The sequence below is a fragment of the Corvus cornix genome, chromosome 11 (genome assembly GCF_000738735.6).
Source record: "Corvus cornix cornix isolate S_Up_H32 chromosome 11, ASM73873v5, whole genome shotgun sequence".
In the NCBI taxonomy this organism is placed as follows: domain Eukaryota; kingdom Metazoa; phylum Chordata; class Aves; order Passeriformes; family Corvidae; genus Corvus; species Corvus cornix.
The window spans coordinates 19,950,952-19,975,356 of NC_046341.1; the positions used below are offsets into that span (position 1 = coordinate 19,950,952).

General features: G+C 44.1%; 1 protein-coding gene across 6 annotated transcripts in view; it reads right to left on the minus strand.

The window, feature by feature from the left end:
• KCTD15 (potassium channel tetramerization domain containing 15) overlaps positions 1–16,497 on the minus strand; it is a 46,887-nt gene extending 30,390 nt beyond the window's left edge. Inside the window, exons 1-2 of one of the 6 annotated variants that reach the window (XM_039558114.1) lie at positions 16,022–16,497; positions 10,138–10,313 (exon numbers count right to left, since the gene is read on the minus strand). In XM_039558114.1, coding sequence (XP_039414048.1) covers positions 10,138–10,301 — 164 coding nt within the window. In that variant the 5' untranslated portion in view covers positions 10,302–10,313; positions 16,022–16,497. Of the gene's footprint in view, positions 1–10,137; positions 10,314–11,723; positions 12,020–14,539; positions 14,625–14,660; positions 14,737–15,532; positions 15,838–16,021 lie in introns of those variants that run through there. The other 5 variants (XM_039558113.1, XM_039558116.1, XM_039558117.1 and 2 more) reach the window with 5 other exon arrangements.
• Positions 16,498–24,405: the final 7,908 nt, after the last annotated feature.

Below are 24,405 nucleotides of genomic sequence, written 5' to 3' on the forward strand. Positions count from 1 at the left end.
CAGGAAGGAACCAGTCAGGCACACTTGTGAAGCTAAGAGCTGCCCTGCCTGGCAGAGTTTCAAGTGAGAGCAAGTCAGGTAAAAACAAACCCCTGTAAAGTTTTTACAGATGTCATTTCATTTTTAAGCATCAAAAAGACTGAAGTACATGCTAATCACAGCAGCTGAGATGAAGGATTAGTCAGTTTGGTGGACACAGCAGAGAGATGTGAGTTTGTAACTCTGGAGTTTAATTCCAGCTCTGCAGCTTCTCCCATCTACAAGTTCAGGTTGGGAAAGCCACCAACCTGGTGTATCACTGGAGTTATACCAGCGATGAGAGTGACTGACAATACCTGTTCCTGTCATCAGATTATGCATTTAATGTCAGAACAGCACATGGGAACAAGCTGAGGTACTGCAAGGCCTAGCTATGCTCATCAATTTATTACATTTCACATAACAAAAACTTAGCAAAGCTCATGAGGGTAACAGCAGCATGGGGCACAGCCTGCATCAGCTCCTGCCCGGCATCCTCCATACCAGCTTGTTACTCTGTGCTCCAGAGATCCAGCTTCCCTTCTGCTCTCACATATGAATCCTGTGTTTGCATGCCTGCATATTTCTTCTATTTAAATATGCACTTTGTTCTTAAAGATTTCATTAACCCATTAATAGATTAATTCTGATTTCAGTTATACAGATAAAAATTTAAAGCAACTCCTTCAAAACCAGCAGAGTCATGTCTTTGGGAAGGCCAGGAGAGGTTTGTGCATGCACCCACATGGGCAGGACACTTTGTCTTCATCTGACTGTTGATTTTACACCCTCAGATGTCTTTGAGACTGAGCACTGTGGACACCCAGCAGAAGCATCTTAGTGCAGTGCTCAGGTTCTTGTAACTCCTCACCACGCAGCACACCAGATCAATCCCTGGTGTAACTCCACAGAGGACAACAGGGTTACACTAAGGATTATTGTGGCCAGGTCTAGTATTAGGCTCATTTTCTAAAACAATAAGGCTCATTTTCTTTTCATTTAAGCTTACAGTAAAACTCTCATTGACTTCACTGGAAGAGAGACCTGGCCCAACATACCAATATCCAAACCACCTCCATTTATTTCAGTGGAAGGAGGCAAGGAAATAATAATAAGGTCCAATGTATTTTTAAATCTTTAGATTTCACAAATGATCGCAAGCATGTAGGTCACAATATGCACACAGAATGACACCTACGACAACCACCAGTGGGATCATTAAAATAATTAAGTTAGGCCTAGAGACAAATTCATTTCATAACATGTTCCTTACAAAACAGATACCCCCTTTCTTCATAATCTAGGGAGCCTGTTTTATAAACTTCCTATGTAGTTCATGAAATATCCCCCTAAGCAGACTAGGTCTACTTGCCACTGCAGGGTCTTATAAATCCAAAGTTTATGAATCAAAAGACAAACACCAGTGATGTGTGTTCAAAGACCAGCTATGAAGGGGTAACGCCTCGTCAGCTCCAGTGGTGCGGTGGTGAGCTGTGACCTCGGGACACCATTTCCAGCACAAAGCTACTGAACCTGCATCTTTACATAACTCCTCTGCATGCCATGAGGGAGCTGGATGCACAGCACATGAAGCAGCAATCAATAAAGGAGATCCCCCTTTGTTCTAAGTGTAAAGATGCTACACTTCATAGTACAGCATCTTTACAGTACTTTATACCACACTGTTGAGCAGGAAAGAGCCTCCATTTGCAGCAACTAAAAGGAACAGACAGTTACTTCTACAGCATCCTGTGGGAATGGTTTCTCACAACACACTGCTAATGCTTTTCCTCTTACCATCCCGAAACTGACTGCTGAAAAATACTTAAATTATGCTGCTGGTACCAAAGTGCCCTGTCAGGTAAGTGGTAACCAAAAGTAGAAGCAAAAAAAATGACAAACCAAACTTGACCAACTAACCTCAGAAACTGATATAAATACAGAGTGCTAAATGAAAAAAAAGTTGAAATTTTGGTCTCCTTGTCTGCTGGCTTCTCTTTGTGTTTTTTAGTAAACCAGACTAGTTTTCAACCTGTTCTAAGTATGAAGGGTGGGAATTACTAATGTGGTCAGTGTAACTCAGCTACAGTCACATTGTCATTGCAGAACATGAAAGGGAAGAGCAGAAAAGAGGGCAAGGTCAGCTGGGGTTTGCACCAGAGGTACTGGACACACCATCCAATGTTCATCTTTTGGACTGCTCTCAGGGGCCACAATGACATCCCTCCTGCTCACAGCCTGGCTGCACCAGCTGCATGGACAGGCCTGCCCTTCCTTTTGACTAGCTGAGGCAAGGAAGCTGCTATCTGGGTAGGACTGTGCAGTTTTCTCAAATTTTTGAACAACCTGTGCCAGGCACAGCACCACAACCATGTTACTTCTCTAAGTCATCTGAATATTGATTTGTTGTCTGCTCCTCCACATAAGGAGTTTGGTCTGCCCCTTCCTAGTCACCGTAACACCCACTTATGCCTAGAACTCCACACAACCCAGGCTGGAAATGTACACAGAGAAAAAACAGTTTCTGAAAAAATGTTCATTGGAGACCAGCCAGGCAGTATTTTCTTGAACATTTCAACTTTTCCAAGTAAACACACAAATAATTCATTCACCAACAGGACCCAATCTCAGCACCCAATTACAGTAAGATTTGCACTCCCAAAGGCTAAACTCTGCTTTCCTCTCCAGAGCCTGTGGGCAGGTCCCAGTCTGTGGCTGGGCAAGGTAGTGGTTATCAAGTCCAGGAAGGAGCAAACACCTTTATCACAGCAGACAGCTCAGCTCTGCTGTGGCTCCCTACATGCCAGTTAGTAGGAGATCCTGGAGAGGTGGACACATACAGGTCTGAAGAATCAGTTTTCATATAAATTCCCTCCTTCCCATCTCCCTAAGTCAATGGGAAGCAGGGTTAGGGTTACAGGGATTATTCTCCTTTACGACCAAAGCTACTGCTCCAGCTGTGCAACAACACAGGGAACACACAGAAATCTGCGATAACAGTGTGCTTCTCCCATGGGCTCTGACAGACACTGCATCCAGGACTTTTTCCAGTTAGTGACAGATAGAGACAGGGTATCTAACATCATCATGCCCAGTTGTAATTACATCCCTATTACAGATTATTTTTATTTTCCATAGAGACCAAGCCATGTGCTCCTCCTCTGGCACCTGGGAATGGTGCAGCTCAAGCTGTAGCAGCTCTGGCCAGTCCTCCCCCTGTTCAGGAGCTGTGCTGGATGTGTCCAGGAGCTGTGCTGGATGTTTCCAAGCAGCAACACACGGTGCTGTAGGACACAACGCCTGTAGGAACAAACACTTCACACCTTTCCTAGAGCTTATCAAAGTGCTGCAAGGACTTGTGTGACCTTGGCCATGTAGCACCCGTACAGAACCAGCTCTGCAGATGGGGACAGACAGGTTCATCTTACACCACCTGATACAGCAGCCTGGCAAAGGGAGACCCTTTGCTTGCTCCAACTTCTGCTTTACTAAGTACAACATCCACAGACAGACTGGGGGGAGACAGAGGATGGGAAGGGGGAAAGGCCCTCCTTTGGGTTTTTATCTTATGGTTTCTGCTGGTCAAAGTTCCCTTAGAAACCAGAGAAATATGTGCTCAGTCAAGGGCCAGATAAGAAAAACTCAAAAGATTTATCTCTAAATCTCAGGTGCATGATATGAATCCAAAAACTATGTTAATCTCTATGAGAATTCATATGTTAATTCAGAAAAGGCACTGCATATAACCAAAACCTCTGGGTTTTGGCTCCTTTACTTGTTCTCATCTACAGCATACACCCAATTGCTGACAGAGGGCAGAGCCCCAGGGAGCCCTGGCAGGCTCACCCTCGCTGCAGAGCTACCACACTGAGAGCTGCAGAGCTACCACTCCTGCACCATGCCTAGAATCTGCCTCTCAGAGCATTCCTAATGTGCAGGGAAAACACTTGCTCCTGCCTCTTCAGGTGCTTTGCTTAAAAGTCTGTGTATGGGTTAAGTTCACAATAGCTATTAAAATTAATGAGCTTTGTGCTGCAGCTCACATGCAGGCATATTTTGTAGCACTTTGCTGGAACGTGGGGTGCTGGATCTGACTCTGAAACTGCCTTTGGGTAACACGACAGTCCCCAGCCTGGGACTGTCAAGGCCTGGTGTCACCCCACAAACAGCTGACCTGGGTGGGAAGAGTGGGGTCTTACAGAGGCTGAAATGTGCCCCTATGTCCTTCACTGTGCCTGGAAGAGCGTGTGGGAGATGAGGGAGGGATTGAAGAGGGACCAGACACTGCACAGCTGCTGGGTGGGTGAGCAGCACAGAGTGACAGTGGCATGGAGAGATCTGGGAGACACTTAAGTCAGGATGAATGCAACTGCAGTGGTGCAGGACAGCTGCCAGGAGGCTGTGCTGTCCCAAAAGAACCGACACCACTCCAGATGGGGATCCTGCCCTCAACTGTGCTGTGCTTTCACAGCCACCAACACTCACTGGTTAGGAACATGTCTGGCCTTCACCCCACTTAACCTGTCTTGAGCAGAGGCCTTGCTTAATCATTGATTTACACCCTAAATGCCAGCATGGGTAAGTGACAAAATTTGCTAATTGGACATTGTCTTCAGGCAATAACCTCAATAATACACAGATTTGATGGAAAATTAGCAAATAAATTATTATAAGACTGACACTGAATGCACGAGCAAGATATATGAGATGTTCTCAGGCCAGCTAAATCTGGAGAATTATATATCCTGAATATATGCAAATTAAGAATTTCCCTGCTCCCTCCCAAGAAGTGCAGAGTGGGGCTCAGTATGGAGCCCTTCACATAAAGGATGATGTGGAAAATCTGTCTTGTAGCTCTCAGTAGGTGTGTCTGAGCTATGAAACCACTGTATCCAGCTGTACAGGGTCAGTAATCACGTTCCATCAGGGAAAACAGAGGGGTCCTAAAACTTGGAGCAGAGAATTCCCCTGAACTCAGCCCAGCCTGGTGTGGCTGCAGAGGAGGGGGGAGAAGCAGATCTCAGGTGTCAGTGCCGAGCTACAGCAACCAGAGAGATGGAGGTGCTGGAGGAAAAGCCAGGTGAATTAAAACCCAAAGATACCTAGAGAGTAGCTAGAATCAAGTCACTTGGTAGGAGAGCTTGTCTAAGGGGCGGTCAGATGAATGACAATGTGTTTTGTCACATTGAAACATTCAGAGGAGAAGACACATGCTTTAGGGAACTCCTTTGTAAATCACCAAAAAGTCCATGGGTTCAGAGGAAGGTGAGGCAGGGATATGCCTGGAAAACTACTGTCTTGTAGAGAGGTCATTCATTTCTGAAACAAATACTAAAGCCTGTGCTGGTTTTCTTTGGAGGGCACAGGCTCCAGAGATGGGGTGGTAGAGCCCAGGTGCCCAAGAGCTGAGATCAGGAGGGGCACTGTGCTGGCACTGGCTCAGCTGCCCCGGGCCACAGGGCCAAGGAGCTGCATTCTCCCAAAGGGGAAAGGCTGGAGCAGAGCTCCCAAACCCCGAGTGCTACAAACCATCGGGGAGCCTCTCTGGGCTCTGTGTGCCCACACTGTTCCCACATGGACAGCAGTGCTTCAACAGAAATTACTCCTGCTCCCTTTTGTCATAAATAATGCCACAGAAAGCATGAGCTCTTAAAACAAATAGAAGTATCTTTAACAGAGGGTTATACACAAATACTAACAATCCAAGAATGGAAGGTAAATATATTTACCTCGTATAGCAGAACAACTCAAGAGAGAGCTCACAGCAATTCTCTGAGATAAAGACACTATTCAGGACTGTGCAAAGGACAGGCTTCTAAAGAAAAACCTTGTTCCGCTTTCTAACAAAAATTCAAAGTGGTATCAAAATTTCCAGTGAAATCAAGAAGCTGAGGCTTGCTGTGGTCTACAGGGATTTGGAGGTTCTACTTCTTTTCTGCTTCAAGTCAATGAGATGTCTGCCAGAGTTCAGTGGGAGTAACACTGGGGGATCTGGCAATGCCTTTGGGTATTCCTGACTGCATGTGAGGAGCTTGGATTTTTGGTGCAGGTTTGTTTTCTAAATGTAAAAATTGTCTCACTCTGTTGGATAAATACAATTTGCAACTCACTTTGTAGATGTGCTAGAGGTTTTGCAGCCTTTACAATCTGTCACATAAATCCACATCCAAGTGTCAACGTGTGAAGGGGCTGCTTTAGAGGTCCTCTGGGTGAAAACAGGAATGGAATTTCCAGAAGAAATGCTACGAAGATGAATAATTTGTCTACTTAGCCAGTTACTACAGAAATAAGATGCTGATGGTAAGAGTCACTAGAATTCAACAGAGTATTTTGGTTTGTTTGGTTTTGTTTGTTTTTTTTACCTGTAATGCAGAACTACAAGAATTGGGAGTTCAAGTAGGAGAAGTTTTTGAAAACAAACTATTGAAATTGAGCCTCAGATCCAGGTAAGGCAACATCAACCTCCTTGTACCTTCAAAGCTTGTCAACTTTAATGGCAATTTTGGGTATGCATGGAAATGGCCTCAAGTAGGTCTAGGATGTGGGAATAATAATATTATTTGTGAGGTAATTTCTGAGACCACCATCATTATGCTGTTGTTGATCACAATTTCTTTTTCTGTTTCTCATTTCCCTGGCCTTGCACCCTCTGAAAGGCCAGCTTTTTCTTCTTGTGCGTGGTTTAATTCAAAAAGCCAGCTTAAAAGGTGTGCAAGAGTAGTGGGTGAGTGTGAGTGGTTCAGAAATCACCTTTGACAGTGGCTGTTTAACCCTCTTCTCCTTTGTCGCAACAGTTGTGCCTGCTCAAGTTTTCTCCTCTTTAGAGAAGAGAATTTATGTAGGCCATAAAAATTTACTGGAAAGAGAACATCTACCCCCTTTAATGCCTAATCTGGCACCCTTTACTTATGCAAATTTAATCAATGGACAAATGCTCTGATCACAGCAGCTGCACTAATACAAACAACATCAAAGACTTTGTCAAAGGTGCTCCGAAACAACTCTGGGATCTCTAAAACACAAGATTTGGTCTCTGGCTTCACATTAACAGCCATTCACTAACTTGAGTAAGATTTCCCAAATTGGGCTCTTTTCCTCCTCAAATCAGAGCCAACCACATCCATAACCTGGCACAGCCACGCAGAGCCAGCCCAGTGGGCAGAACACAGCCACTCCTACCAGATCACAGCAAGAAATGCATCATGCTGCCTGCTGTCAGGTGTCATTTGTATCACACCAGAGGGGTGACTGCAGAGCAGGCGTAGGCAGGAACTGCTCATACCTACACCTGCTCCTGCTGGGCCTGACCTGGCCAGCTGCTGGGAGCTCCTCCCTCTCACTGAAGTCAACATGAACTGAGTTTGCTCAGGACTGAATAGGACTGGACCTCCTCAATATTTTGAGGAGGTTTAAACACTACTTGGTGATTTTTTTCCCCTGTTTTCCATCAGCATGTGATGTTTCTGTGTATGCATATCCGGGCTGCATTTATACACGTGCTCACAATCCATGTGTCCTTAAAAATCCAAGTGCAGTATATGCTAAAAAGCCTACAAGCTAAAAGGATCTGGGAGAATAGAGAAAGCAATAGAAATTGTAAAACAAATAAAAAGGAAGTTTATTCCCACTGTTTTAAATTTCAGTGAGCACAAACTATTTTATGTGACTGCAGCTACGATTTAGCAACGCATTTCAGCATATGCTTACATCTTTTGCTGAAATACAATCTACAAATTTTTTGTGATTTCTTAGGTTTGAAGCTTTTGAACTCATGCTCAAACCAAGAGTTTAACACGCTGTCCAAAATAATCCAGAAAGCTCTGCATGTGGATCAGTATGGCCGTGCCTCTCTATGTGGCCATACATGTTACCTCTGAGAAGAAGCCAGCAGTGCCCTGGCCTTATTTCCAGATATTTTGCTCAGAAGAGCTATCTCCTTCCTCCTGCCCTGTGAGAGACCTGGGAATCCCCTCCCGGCCACACCACTGCAAGGACAGTCTGTGCCACATGGAAGATACACAACAGAGCAGTGAAGCAGCATCAGGAGCTCCAACCATCCCCACGGGAATAACTGCAAGTACTTTGCCTTAACCAGGAATGCAAGCAGGCCAGACTCAATGAGGGGATTACAACTAAGTCTACTATGCAGCACTGCAGAAAAACAAGTGATATTAAAAAAAAAAAAGGGAAAGTAAGATAATAAATTAAGATGTAGCCTTCATCCAGCTTCATAACGTATCAAGCAACATGTCCTACTTGGGATGCTGGTGAAGGGTTATCTTCTGCTATAAAAATAATGTCATCTACAGGTTTCATCCTGGAAGCTCTTACTTCAGTGAGAACTGAAGTTTGAGCAGAGCAGCTGAAAAAGCATTCAAGCCTTATGAGGTAACACAGCAATATGAACAAAAGACACTACACAGCAAAACATCAGGCAGCATGTGAGCTCTGGTCAGTTTTGTACTTTCAAAATCTGAAGAAATATGCTTTTGTTATTTGTCAAGCAGAAAAAAAATATTTTGGATCAGTACTCTATTCTCTTGAAGTAAAATCTGTGAATTTATGTATATTCTCCCAAAGCTTCCATAACTGAAGCTTTTATTAAGTAAGTTTGACGTTGAGCATATTTTAAAAATAGTGTCAGCAGCAATATTTTAAAATGTGGAAACAGATGTGTCACTCTATTACAACTGCTGAATTTTCACTGTATTTTTTAATACTACGAAGCATTTGTCTGTTTCGCCATTATATATCTCTTGCCACTAAACAGATTTCTTCTCTATGATTAAAGTAGTACCACACAGACATTATTAAAAAAATCATATTGTTTTGGTCTGACCATAAAATATAGGTATTTTAATAATTGGGCTTTCTTCCATAGAGAATTTCAGCAGCTCCCTCTCCTTGGAATGAAATCACAGCCATATGCTTTATGATATTAGAGGCATTTCAAGGTGTCTCCATAAATGTCATTTATTGTTTGCAAACCTGCCAAATCTGCAAAACCCCTCAGCTCTTTTAAAAGAAAAATCTTCAGATGAAACTAGATCTTTACACTGCTTGTCATACCAAAACAAAAAAAATTCTCTCTTTCTTATGGAATATTGGCCATGAAGGTAACAAAACCTCTGGCAACAAAATCTGGGCATTGGTTTGCTTTGGAGCCAACAGTGCACTGGGCACCCTGGCCCGGCACAGCCACACCTGCCCTTGGCTCTGTGCCAGGCATTCACACTCAGCCTCTGGAAGTCACCCTCTGGACCATGAGCAGCCTCAATGACAAAAAGCTGAATTGGTTTAGTGATCATAACTGTAAATGAAAATCAGGCACCTCTTAACGCCCTGCTCTGATGAATGTGCTTTAACCCCTAACAGAGCAGTGCCTTCCATGCTGCCCAGGATCCCCCACCCTTCATGGGGCCCAGGACCCTGCAGGACTGGCAGCCAGGTAAACAATAAAGAGAGTCCATGTCATACACAAATATAATCTAATGCCACTTCTATTCCCAATTTGGCATATCTGGAGTCTATCCTGAGATAATACTGGCCAGATCTATATAAATCTTGCCAGACATGTCACCAACCTGTCCAGCACAAGGCACTACATTTAAACACACAGGAATTCAATCCAGTCTGTAGCTGCAGCAGCCAGAGTGGGTCAGCCAGGCAGTGCCCAAAGGAACTGGCTGCTGAGGCACACAGCTACCAGTGAGGTCAGGATTCTGGCTGGCCAACAGAAGCATCCATTAGTCCCACAGTAGTAGAACCATTCTTTCTCCTTGAGGAAGAAAAAACCAATTTTTTCCCCCTAAATCTGAAAGAAACAAGTTGCCTGGTACAGTTGGAAATAATCTAGGGCAGGACACCAACAGGTGCTTCAAACGCATTAGCAGAGCGCAGAAGATGTTGAGAGAGAAAATGAATAGACTCTCTAAATAATATATAAATTGTACAGGCCTTTTTTCTGCAGAACCCCAGTGAAGTTACTGTATAAATCGGAACCTGAATTATTCATAAGTGGTGAATATATAATAAATCGTACTTCGCATTGAAATATCCCTCACAGGTCCATGCAGTGAACAGAACCGGGCAGCGAGCCTGGAAACACCAAGGTCTTACCTGGAGTCTGGGTACTTTGTCAGGGTAGCAAGGCTGCTGGTGTACATGTGTCCTCCTACATCGATGTGCACAGGAGCGTTCGACTTGGTGAGTTGAGCTGGGAGAGGAATTCCTTGAGCAGCCAGAGGAGAAACCGGGGACCGTGTTAGAGACAGACGGGACATGCTTCTTCCCTCCTGCAACGGGAAGGCAAAAAGAACAGTTTCTCTTAAATGTAGCAGTGTGTTACCTTTCTTTCCAGTGTGATCACAGATCTAATCAGATCATTTTTGCATCTGCCTGATCACATATTCAGCTAACAAATTATTGCCACCACTGTAATTAAGTGTATTTGCATCATTTTCTTCTGAGTACCAGAGGGGAAGAGAAAGATGCTTATTAGCAATAAGAAATCAAGAAAAAAATTTTCAAGGTGTCAGCCTCAAGGGGCATAAAACAAACTGCAAAATTCTAATTAAAGGTCGCAGGCTTATGTGTTAGATGTGAAATATCCCCTGACAAACGAATAACCAATTTGTGAATTGGGATTCAGGGGGTTTTTGCAAGTTTGTCTCAGTAACAAGATACCTCTAAATTAGTGACTTCCCCAGTACCTAAGGCATTTAGTTTATACATGTAATAAATTTCACATCAAACTAAGATCAATTTTGTAGCTTATTTTCAATAATTGTGAAATAAATGGATAATTTTCAGTTAAGCCTTAATATTAGACCTAAACAACTAATAAGCTTTCACACTGAAAGCAATTAATAACTGGAAGTAGTGAAAACAGAAAGATATATAAACTGACCCGTTCAGGACAAGATGTGTTATAAAGTACTGCATGATCTAGCATGTGAAATTATAAATTCCACAATTTACTTAATGTTTCCTGCCCTAAAAATATTGGAAAATGAGTGAAATTACTGAATTGAATCCCAAAATTTTCAGCAAAATCAAAGCTAAAAATACTGAAATGTCTTAAAAATGAACAGGACAACCAAGCAAAAGAAAATTCCTTAATTCTCTTCTTAAGAAAAGCACAGCTTATTCTGCACCAAACGTGTGTCTCAAAGCTGACTTCAGTTCAATCGGTGCAGACGGCACATGTCAAACGGAAAAAAACCCTTTTAGAAAAGTTTAAGAAAATGTCCATCCATTCTCCCCCTTATGGGGAAAGCAACATATGCAAAACATTATAGTTGAAGACATTTCTGAATATAATCTAATTTTCCTGGTATTTTGTAACTCAAGCATGCTACCAAGCACCCAGGCTCTTCCTTACATCTGACAAGCACTTTACATGCAGCATTGCAAAGTGAATTTCTATTTCTCCCACATTACTTTGACAATATTTCTTAGAAATCTACAGCTGGTCTTGCCTTTCTCTTAGCGGTATTTTGCATGAGATGCCTGACTACGCCACTTGATGAACATGAATTAACAACATTCTTTCTAAAATAATTTCCAAGCTATAGAGAAAGGGATTGAAAAATCTTAATACATCTGAACAGCTTCACAAAGTCATCACAACATCTCCATTTACTGTATTTCATCTTGGTTAGCTCCTATGAATTTCTTGCATCTACAGCACAGAAATACATCACCCCATTATGAATCCACATCCTTTTCTCTTCAGAGGCTGGATGGACATCTGCACCGAACACGAAGCAAATGCCAACTCTGTCCTAGGACTTCTGTGTCAGCCGATGCGAAATTGGGCATTAACATTTTTACTACAGCACCACCTTCACGGAAAGTGACTGAATCCTTTCATGACTGAAGACGTTGCTTTCTTGTTTCCCACAAGAGCTTGTTGTGGCCAACCTTCAGTAAATATGTCATATAGCATAAATAAAACAACTAACTTTTAAAAACAACTCAGTGTGTAAGTACCTACAGTATTTTAGCAACATATTTACTCATATGTCTGCCAACACAGACAAAGGTTGCTGGTTTTTTTCTTACCAAAGAGCACTGTAAACTCATGTTCAGTCTCTACTCCCTCACTTAAATGAAAGGGTCAGAAGATCCAGGCTGAATGTCAATCCTGTCTTTGTTCAGACCCCAACCATTATCACTAATGATAAAGGTACAGACCTCGCTCGGTACAGGGCTGCCTTAGAAATAAATCTCATGCAGTTTCACAAAACAAGAGTCTAATTAGGGCTCATCTGCACCCCTTGTTACAATTTCCAAATGAAATCAAAGGACTTCCAGTTCTCTGTAAATGTGTCTTACATTTAACCATTTGTCTTGAAATACAGACTTCGATCTTAAAATATGCACAGATAGCTAAAGATCAAGTGATACAAATCTATTTGTGCATATTTAAACACTGCGGCTATCTTAGGATTTTGTTTAATGTTAGTATACCAGTAAATTCCTTGATCTGTAAAGACTGAGATTCTCAGTGAGGCCATACTCACACAGTAGATATTTAATTTATACTATTCACTGGAGGGACCTTTTGAACAATCCTCTGCTTTTGGCATTTCTCAGCTAGAGCATGTGTTGAAAAAACACTTAATTATAGAAAATCACTGGAAAGCTAAAATAGTTCTCAAACTTTTATGGCTTTTCATACTTACTGAGGGTGCCACTGGCTTTTGGGGAGAGGAAAAGGGGAATTAAAACACTGGCTTTTCCTCTGGCTGGAGAGGATTCAGATTAGAAAAAAGGAATCCTAGATTTTTATTAAAGTTATGGAATTCAATCATTTTTGTATGAGCAAATTATCAAGAAGAAAAATTGCTAAGCACTACATAAAGGACACTATTGCTCCAAAAAAAATAAATACCCCCTGTTTCTTAAGGTACTGTAACCCTATTTCTAAGGACTCCTTCCTCTTCTTAATGTAACACACAGCTAAAATTCATCACACTGAGTAATGTACTTATTTTATGCACAAAGCAAAATCCTAAATGTATTTATCCAGTGAATGTCTTTATGCACATATTTTCTAATATGGAAGTGAAAATTAAAACCTTAAGGGTAAATATCGCAGAAACACTAACAAACTTCATTTATTAAACCATGTAAAATAATCCTTGCTCTTTAGTTGCCTACAACAGGATACACCATCCCAACTAGTGGCACAGGCAATAACCCTGCTCTAATAAGTAACACAGGAACCTGCTGAAGGCAAAATCAATAGAGCCTGATTCCCAAATTATGTGAATATTTAGTTTTTCAAACATTACACACCAAGATCTTTCAGAGCCAGCTTATCTTTTTCTGCCTTCCTAAGCTAACTGCTTGTAAAAACTATTTGCCCATGCAAAGTGAAATAATCACAATGCCATGCTCATTTACACACAAAATGATTTTGTGTCCCATTGTGCTCACAGTTGTTCAGCTCTCTAGGGGTGATTAAACTAGCTATGCTGCTACAGCTTGAGATGATTTCACTGAATCGTTTCTCCATGAAGTTGCTTCTTTGCTAAGCTGTTATTTTAACCATAAAAGGTAAACAGAAGGCAGTTGTAAGAGCTCCATTCAGCTCCGTGCCCAGGGCTATAACCCTAGGGCAGAGAATGCTGAAAGACTGCAGAATTTTCCAGGGTGTTGCCTTTCTTGCTCTAAAGCCTTCAGGAATACTGTTCATTTAATACACACTCTAGATGATACATTTCAGATCCTACTAAAAGAAAGACTTCAAAAGTGTAAGAAGTTTTGGGCGGATGAAGCTTTCCCACCTCTGCACATAGCTTGGGGCCATGGTAACCAATACTGCTGTTGATGTTGGGAAAATACAGGAGAAATAAACTGCACAGAGCAGAGCAGACAGATAGGGACAAGGGAGGTGAAAGGTTGCAGGAAAGAAACAGGCAGCAGTCTGAAAGGGGGAACGAGAAAAAAGGGAAAAGAATAAAAAAGGAGGCGGCTCTGAAGGAGGGACAAAGTTAAATCAAGGAGCAGGCACTTAAAAGACTACAGATGGGAAGCAAGACTAATTAAGGATGTAAAAGCGCTTTGTTTCTAAAGTTTATTGTTGCCAGGATAAAAATTAATTGAAACTAATGCTGTTATTCACTCGTGCAGTTTAATTCCTTCATGCACATTTAAGACGTGAAATGAAAACGGCAGGTTTACGGACCTGCCATGAAGCTGCTCTCCCGGGGAGCCGGGGTGGGGGCGGGCCGGGCTGCAGGACCCGGCCCGGCTGCACCCCCCCGGCACCGCCGCTGCTCGCGGGCTGCTGGGGCCTCGGGGAAGCTGCTCTTCCTCCCCACGGACCTTCATTTCTGTACCAGCAGACCCACTAGGGGTAAAACCACCCACTGCAGCCCCCCGACCGCCCCATCCTCAGCACTGCGGGCCAGAAGTTCCCCCGGCGCTCCCGTGACTCCAGGGCAGCGTCTGCGTCCCCAGCCTGCGCCCGGCGCTGCCGGAGGGACACAGCCACAGACTGGGCAATTACCTTTGTCTGTCTGAACAGGGCCGGCGACCGCTCGGGTCTGCCTCCAGAGCCACTCCGAGACAACTTGCCTACGCCGTGCTCCCAGCCCAAAGACAAAGCGGGGCGGGGGGAGGCTACAAACCTTGGGCTCGGTGGCTCCAAAATTAAAAGTCCGTAAACATTTGCCCACACCTCCACGCTGCTTTACTGAACACTGCACCGAGAGACAGAGGAGATCGTGCCCAAAACTTTGGGGGGGTGGGGGAGGGTAAAGGGGGAGCTCCCTCTGGAGCTCTGGTAGCACCCCCCCCCAAAAAAAAAAAAAAAGAAAAAAAAAAAGGAAAGGAAAGGAAAGGCTTTCTCCTTCCTCTCCCCTTCCCCCCCCCCCCCCCCGCAACCCGCCTCTCTCTGGCAGTCTCCAGTCTATTTAGTGCAAGTTTCACGTCACCCAAATGCTTTTCCCTACTGATGGTCAGGGAAATCACCAGCGAGCAACGCACCCGGTCACTCAACTTCTGCCTTTTTCTTTTGAACACACTGTATGCCCAAAGGTAAAATTCAACCAAAAAAAAAAAAAAAAAAAGGCACAACATGGCGTCCTTTACTTATTCCCACATAACAAGAAAGGAGATGTCTTAGATGAATGCAAGAAAAAAAAAGTCAAGCCCGAATCCCCGATCCTGCACATTTTCCGCGCAGCCAATGGTGGTGAGCATTAGCCAGGCTAATGTATTAATTTTGCAGAAGTGTGCCACATCGCATGCAGGAGCAGGAATGCAAACTATAGCCTAGAGTGGTTTGAAGTCTACCCCAAACCAAGCCTTCCACTCTCACTGGCGCCAGAGTTTCATTCACAGCCCGCCCGTGTTTTCCATACGCGGCGCTCCCCATTGTCGCCCGCCTTCCCTTTGTGCCGAGCCGCCCCCGCGCCAGCCCCCGCGCCCCGGCCCGCGCACCCCCGCGCCTCGCCGCGCTCCCGCCCGCCCGACCCCGCGGCCGCGGCTCCGCGTGTACCATGCGAAAGCGCAGAGCGAGCCGCGCTGCCTCCGCCGCGCTGGGGCTTGGCCGTCTTCAGAGCCGAGGCCGGGGGGGCAGCGGGAGCGCGGGCACCCCGGGCCGCGGGGCTCCGCCGGCGCTGCCCATGCTGGAGCGGAGCAAAACAAAACATACACACACACAGGCACACACACAGACACACACACACGCAGCGCTACCAAAGCGGGGCGGCTACAAACGGGTCCTGTAGCTTTAAAAAAACACCCCTCCGCCGCTGCTCCCCGGAGCCGGCAGCCGAGTGAGTTTGAAGAGGCACTTTCCAAAAAAAAAAAAAAAAAAAAAAAAAAAAAAAAAGGGGGGGGGAGAAAAAAAAAAAAGAGCGCGAGCAGGCGCGAGCCGCGCGGTGCGGCGCGATGCGATTCACGGCGCGCACGGCGCGCTCCGGCCCCGCACGGGCGGGCGCACGGGCGGGCGGGCGGCTGCGGGAGCCGCTGCCGCGGTCCTTACCTTGAGCACAGAAGAGATCTGCGAGCCCCCCTTTGGCTTTGGGTTCTGCCGGGGCTGTGTGTGGATGGGCTCAGCTTTTTGCTTTTATTACTATCTTTGCTCCGCAGATCTTGCTGTGATTATTATTATTTTTAAAGCTGCTCTGTCTCTTCTCCCTCTCCCTGTTTTTGCTGCTTCTTTTTCTATTTATTTTGTGCGTGTGTGTGTGTGTGAGAGAGAGGGGGGGGGAAAAAGCCTTTAAATGAAACTGCCGAGGCTGTTATGAGAAGAAAGGCAATAATCCCGTCTCTAAATAACAGAGGGAAGGGAGAAGAGGAGGAAAAAAAGCGAATTCTTGCTCAGGGCTTTGCAAACGCCTGCAGGGCAGAGGATTAGGCTACAATTAGCTCAGCCCTTTGCTCTCGCCCTAGCTAATTTTGCGATGAAAATTGGATATTTTTCCCTCCTTTTGGTGAAGGTCTGCAGATTTACTCCCCCACCCCCCCAGAATAAAATAAAATACAGCCCTTGAAAATGAAATAAGGCTGGGAAGGCGGCCGGCTCCCCAGCCCGCGCCCCCGGCGCCGCCGCCCGCAGAGCCCCTCCGCGCGGCGCGGCCGGGGCGGGAGCCCTGCGCTGCCCCGCGGAGCCCCGCGCAGCCCGGCCCGACACGGCCCTGCCGGGGGATAACGGTTCGGTGCTGGGGAGGATCAGGCCACTGTCACGTCCTTCAACAGACTTACTGAAAAGAAGAAGGAGGAAAAGAGGGGGGGGGGAGGGGGGAAAAAAGCTGATTTTAATCATTGTCATTTGGTCTGATGTAATATTTCCCCAGGCATTTTCAACTAGGCATAAATTTTCAGCTCCCAAATAAGTAACACAGGGCACGTTTCTCACATCTCTTGACTCCTCTGTTACAATTAAGGTAGCACCCACTCTGCACTTGTTGATAAACTAGATCAAGTTAAAAAATAAATAATAAAAAAATAGCCCCGACCCCCACTTCCCTGCAGCACCCAGCGCCGCCGAGGTGCGGACGGGGAGCCTCGGGGGCGGGGCCGCAATTATTCCCAGCCATCCATCCTGCCTGCCTCCCCCTCCCTTTCACCCTTTGCTAATGTCTCGCATTGTAAACGCCAAATTTCCTGTAGGCCATTAAAACCAAATGACGTCTATCGACATGCATTGTGCTATTGCGGAGCGCCCTGGCAGCCCGCCCCCCGGCCAAAAGCGCCATTTCAATTAGAGCGCGCGGCGCGATGGCGCGGGGCTCCGCGGGCGGCTCCGCGGGCGCGCAGCGCGCCCGGCCCACGTGCCGGGGGGGGCCGGCAGGGAACCCCCCCGTGAAGAGGGGAAAAAAAAAAAAAAAGGCAAATCCCTCCCTCAACTTTCACTGAGAGGCGCGGGTCTGCCGGTGCCTGCGTGTTTCTGCGCGCCGCCGCGGGGGATACGCCCCCGCTCCGCGCTGGTCCCCACGGAAGTTTGGCGGAGGGTGCGGGGCCCGCTCCGCGCCCCAGCGCGCCGCAGCCGGCGGGCGGCCCCGCGGCGTTCCCGGCGCTCGGGGGGGGGGGGGGGGCGGCCGCCTCCGCGCCCGCGGAGCGGCACCGCGCGCACCGGCGGCCGCGGCTCGGCGGGGCTGCAGCGCCCACTAGCGCGCGCCGGCCGCGCGGCCGTTACGCAACGCTGCGCGGCCCCGAAAGGTCAGGCCGGGGAGGGCCGCGCGCCCCCCGCGCTCTCCCCGCACCGCGGGGCCTGGGCCGCTCCCGCCCGAAAGCAGCCGGGGCGCGGTGGAGGCAGGACACCCTAAAACTGAGGGGGTTTTTAAAGTTTTCTTCCGTGTCAGGAATAAACAGAAACTTTTCTCCTAAGGGGAGCTTTTTTTTTTTTTTTTTCTTCTAGAGTACAAACTACAGGAGAAGAGGGAAATTTTCTCATTAAAGTTACATCCCTGCAGTTAGTTCAATTACTTGATATATGCAGAAGATGTTGTAAATTTAAAGATTTAAATAGCTTACAAAGATGCCGGAGGCTCCATCAGTTAATTTCCTTAATTTATGGATTTTTAGCTGAGCTTCTGAAATGAAAAGGAGAATGAGAACTAGGTCAGCAGAGAGATTTGCATCCAGAACAGACTAAAATTTGTTTTCCTTGACCATCCCATCAGCCCAGGTGTGATCCTTTGTGGCGGTCACTGTCCCACCTCTGACCTCCAGGCTGGGACTCTCTGCCTCTGTGAGCATGGCACAAAGGGGGAGATTTTATTTTAAAATAACCTCCGAACACAAGCGTGTCCCCAGCCAGCTGCTTCACCTGATGGTTGCACAAGGCTGTAGCCTAAGTACTCTCATTTCCTCAGCATTCTGGTCAACAAGTGGATACGGGGAGGACAAGCTCCACTGAGACGGTGACCTGCCGTGCTGCCCGAGTTTCACTCAGTTTTTTTGTAGGGGTGCGGGCGGACTATTTGGAATGACTTGGCATCATAATTTTTACTTCCTTTGTGAATTATTGACTGCTAAATGAAAAACTAAATATGAGAATCTCGAACAGCAATCAGAGCAGCATAAAAATAGGATACTTCTGCACTGATAGGAGACTTCTGCACTGAGGCATGCTAAAGAGGAAAGAGAAGACCTAAAAATACTGCACTTGTATGAAAAGTAGAAACTGTGATCTGACTCATCCCAACACATCTGTGACAGGCACTATTTAATTGTGCTGCATGGAAATGGGATGCACGGATGATAAAGATTCGGTTTGTTTGTTTGCTTGTAGATCAAAGCAAAGATACAGTAGCACTTGGGATGAAAAAGCCTGCGCGGTAGGTAACTTGTGCGGGATTCTTTTTACTGTATCTGAGAAAAGGACAATGTACTTGAGAGCTTTGTGTTTTTTCTTGCCTGTATTAATGTTGAGGGTAATAAAGGTACGTGTTACAGCTCTATATGCACGCTCTCATTTCTTTCTTCTCACTCAAGTGTATGAGTGCCTTTCTGTTGTTTTGTTTCAATATGTATGAATATATACATATGAATTAATACTTAAAAGATTTATATAAACTAAACAGTTTTAGGAAGCAACACTGCAGTATGATTAGTATTGGTGTTCATGATTTAACATTTCTTTTCCCACTAGATGAAGTTTCTAAGATTTGCAAGGTACGTGTCAAGGACGGGTATATAAATGGATTTTTATTTATTCACAACTCCAAGACTAATTGCTTCTCTTTGCCTGAAGGCCAAGAGATTGGTTTTAATATGACACTTCAAAAGTATTCATAGAACTACAGAGATACTAAGTGTCATTGTTTAAGAGAGAAATCTCGCTATGCTACTTGTGACCCTGAAAATAAAATCTTCCGCTGTATTTTGAATCCTAATGTTGTTTTTCAGAGTTTCACTTAAAGCTCAACTATTAAGAAGTGTACAAAGGAAAATATTAAATAGTATGTAGTGAACAAAAAAGAAGAAATACTGTTAGAACTGAATATAACTCATTTTGTCAACAATTCTGTTATCCTCCCTATAAAGCAATACAAAATTTGTAGCAGAAGATTTCTGAGCTCGGTTGCAGGATATTAGAATTAGAAATGATAAGTTGTAATTTACCATAGGTGCTTAAAAGTTCTTGACCAAATGCCCAGCATGTGTTAGCTACAATCCTAAGTACTTCAAAATACATACTTTGGATTTTTTTCTTACCAACAGTTCTTTGTATTCTGTGCAGATGCTTAAAAATGGAATTGGGCAGAACTATTCTGAAATCTGTTTTTATACCTAATATTCTGTAGTTTACTTTCATTTTTTAAATAAATGGGTAAAATATTTATTGATACACCTAAGACAGTGTGAAAGAGAAGCCCATAAGGAGCTCCAGCTTGTTTTCCTTTTTTTTTTTCTTGTTTTCCAAAAATAATTAATTGTCTGTATTTTACAGGACAGAATATTACTAGATTGTGAAAATATGCTGATTTGGAGGAATATAAATTTCCTATCAAAAAGATGATCCAAATGTATTTTGAGATGTGTGAGAGAAAGTATCGTAAACTGACAAACAACATCAACCTTTTCTGCACCATGCTCTCTGAGTAAGAGCAGGACAACTTCCAGTTGGTGTTGTTCTTGAGGGCCCTGTATGACTTTGTGGCAGTAGACCTCATTCTGTCCTTGTCCTTACTCTTTTCCTTACATTACGTGTTTTATCCTGAGGTTTAAACCTGACTTCAGGATTTGTTATGTTATGTATCTTAACTTGAGGTGTTCTGGTGATGATACCAACATTCCCACCAACTACAATAAGTGCAGGAAGAAAACTGTGGAATGCCTGGTCCTCGCTGAAACTCACCGTGTTCTACTAGGCATTTTAAGATATAGCAGGAAGTTAGGGAGGAAACGGATCATTTCATTACATGTTCAAAGCAGATAAATGAGAATTAAGGGATTGTTCCTTTAAAACGAAGGAATCAATGTCTTATCTGTAGATTAATACTCCTCGCAGTCACAGTTAAGACACCACTGTACCTTAGATGGACTTTTATCTTGGAAGAGAAGATTTGAGTAAATACTTGGGATTTCAAAAGTAGCTGTTGGACACCGGTGCACGTTCAGGCAGCAAAGCCTATGTGACTTCGTTGCCTTCAGTGGGTTTTCACAGATGGGGCTGGGTTTAGCTCTGTCTCCTGGACTGCAGAGGCACCGGGACAAACACATCTGAACTCAGAGGTAGGTGGCCGTGGATGCTCTGACTGGCACCATTGCTTCCATCACTGGAAATGAGAGAGAAGCAGAAGCTGTGGAAAGCTGATGCTACATATGTGTTGAGCCTCCAGAAAGGTTTGTTCTTGTGAGGAACCTGAAAATTCTAAGCATCTTGAAATCCCAACACTTGCTACAGTCAGTTGACATACAAGGAAGGAATAATAAAAAGAATTAAGGACATCTCCCAATTGAAGCAAGTTTTCAAGCCAGTTGCAGTGCCAATCATTCTGGAACAGGAACTTGACTCAGGGTTTGCTAATTAAGTCAAATAATTGTTTGTCATTTGTAGACAGATGAGGGATTTCCTGAGAGCAGTAAGCATGACCATGCAAAGAACAAAATCTGATCATTAGGAAATAACCAAGTCTTGTCAGTCTTTTCCCTTGAATGCTCTTCTATTCTTTTCAAGAAACAGCTTGCTGCTGAGTAAATTTACAAACTATTACTTTATTGACTAAATACAGATGGACTGTTTTTAAAACTATCCATTATCCAGTGCCTAACTTGTGACAACAGCGTGATACAAAGAAATAATCTGTCCTGGAATGCCAAGATGAAATAGCTTGTCAGGAAATACAGTATAGGAAAGGTTTGTTTGTCTCTTCTGCTTCCAACTCTTATAATACAAAGATAGCTTCCAGGATGAAATTTACTTAATCAAGATGTCCCATGTTAATGTTCAGCACGGTGTTTCCAGTTTCACACATTTTGTTGAGTGCTTTGCCTCTTCTTCTTAAGCAGGTTATAAAACTGAGGAGTGTTTTTTAACCTGTTTAAGTAACGTGTTGTGTTAGTTTTTAGCTATTTATTAAATAAAGCGTATGCATATTATATATCCATATTATATATGTCACAGAGAAGGAGAAAACATTTTTATGGCTGAGTTTAATCCATTCATTGGTTTATTAGAGACACAATGTACTCTGAAGAATGTCACAAATCCACATGGTGTCCCTGAGCGCTTGATTTTTGCATATGGATCGCTGACTTAGCTGAACGATATATAAAATCCTGTGTAGCCAGGCAGCTCCCAACTGAATACACTTCTAAGGGAGGTTATACGCATTGGTTCTGCCAGCAAAGGTCTGGAATATGTTAAACTGCAAAAAAATCACTTAACAGAGTATAGAGAATGAAGAAAAGAGCTATAATGGCCCTTTTGTAACAAATCATTTACACTTTTTAGGATCTTTGGGCACAGGCACCTCTAGAATCATAGGTGCAGCGCTTATTTATGTAGCAGCATTTCAGCACGCTTTTTCTTTGGCAAATACCAGACTAAAGGGGTTTGGATCATCCGTGGCAGAGACAGAACCTGAGAGAGCAGCAGCGGAGTAAAGTAGCATGACAATGACATGAAAATGGAAGAAAAAGAAAATGGAACAAATTCTTCCAGAACCTGCATTTAGCAGCACACAGAAATGGAATTAAACACACCTTTATTTTGCAAAATATCTAAATAATAGAAACAAATAACGGAATTGGAAGGAGAAAACTAAAAGAATATTTTGAGGTAGCGATGTTCATCTGTTGGAAAAAATGATTAGGGATTTGGAATTTGTGATGAACTTGCAGAATGAGACACAATATAGAACAAAACTCATTACTGCTAACAGTATAAAAAGGGAGCAGTAACAGTGTTGTGGCCGGTGATTTCTGCGTGCTAACCCCCGATGGTTCTCCCTGCCCACCTGTGACGCAGGCGGGCTCAGCTGGAGCGTTTCCACCACAGAACGTGCCCCTACCACAGGGCTGATGCGTGGCCGTGCTTCTCTGCCTGGGCTGCTGCGGGAGAGCCGAGCTGCAGCCGAGCTGCCATTGTTTCAGCACAAAGACGAGGAGAGCTCTGAACCTGGCCAGCTGAGCGAGAGCCTATCCAAATCCTGGTATGCCAGAGACCCTTGGAAAGGAGGCAGTATGTCAGACATATGGTTGAAACATGCTGTGCTCCAGCCATCCTCGGCTAGCGTATGGTCTCCCGAGTACCACTGCCAGCTGGGCTCTAATTTGCACTGGGCCTGAGAATCAGGGACCTTAGCAGTCTTCCTGATGGTCTCTTCTCTTTTGCTTCACTGATTTCAGATATGCAGCTAGTCAGAGCTTTCCATTTTCCCTGTCTGGCATTCTTTCAGGCAGACACAGAGGGATATCCTTCATTACTTTAACGGTGTGTTTGGTTGAAAAAGCAGAGCCCGGTATACTGTGAGAGTAAAATTTCAGCATCCAGACTCTAGAATACTTAATATCCACAGTGTCACACCAGATGTCATGCAAGTATGTAAAGTTAATAAAACAAGCATCCCCAAAGCATCTGATACAGAAACAGCATTGCCAAGTAGTAGGAATTAAACTTAATTTTTTCTAACCTGTATCTTTGAGGATGCATATGCATATTCATTTTCCATGGATTTGTGCCCTTGACTTTGTAAACACTGTATTATTCCACATTTCTGTCATGGATTTCTTCTCAAAAAAAGAAGAACAGAATGCCTGTTGGAATAAACTCCTTAAATAAGAGCCATATTTCTCATCTTGAAGTGCATGTTGAATGGTACACAGAGAAGAGAATAATAAAAGTCTTTGTTAAACCCTTGTTTAAACTTTAGTTCAAGTGTTTTATTACAATGTCACAGATTTTGCCAATCTTCAGTTTGAACGGTGATTGAAGGAATTAATTTGTATTTTTATATCCAACTTTTAGTTTGCAATTAGCCTCTGAGATGTAGAACTTGTAGAAGAAATCTGTAAACAGATGAATTCAATATAATTTGAAATAAAAATTTGATACTACTAGTCCCAACATTGGAGCCTTCTTGAACTGCTTTTTAGCAGCAACTCCAGGGTTGTGTTTTGTTAATTTTTGGAACATTATGCTAAGTCTGCTTTGTGCAAAGGGTCATTGTATGCATTTAGTATTTTTGTGAATGCTATTCAGTTAAGCTTTCTGTTATCAAGACACCCTCTTGGGAAAAAAGTGCACATAAATTTTCAGATGTGATATTCTTTGGTGAATAAAGGCATTTGAAAAGTCCTTGCATGAAACAGTTGCACTTTAATCCCTCATTTCTGAATACACTGTGTTAAGTCTAACAGAGATCAGCCTTGGCTGCTCCGCTGCTTGCTCAGAAGTGTCTCCTTGTAAAACCTCATCTTGGAGTTAGTTTTCCAGACCACCTCCTGTTCCTCACAAGATATTCTTGAGTTATGACATAACCTGGCTAGGAGTTGCCTTTCCCCTGAGGAACTGGTGATTTAATAGTAAAAGGGTAAATGAACTGAACAGGTGGAAATGATCTTCATTCAGCAGGACCATGAAGCTGTCCAAGGACAAGTAATCTCATCTCTGTCACCATGGCCCTCCAGTTTCCTCCTCTTGCTGCTTTGCTGTTCAATTCTTGCCTCTTATTTCCAGCTGACACTGGTAATTTTTGGAGCAGTGATACTTTTGTGTGTCCAACACACTGGAGCCCATTTCTCACCTGGGCATCAACACTCACCATGCAACTGCTTACAAGGGTCGTGTCATCTGATTCAATGATAAGGGGTGCGAGTAAAAATTACACTTGGGCCTGTGCAGGATCCCATATTGCTTCTCATTTGCTGCTTTTTAGAGTTTCTCTCTTCAGTCACAGGCCTGAAATTCAAACG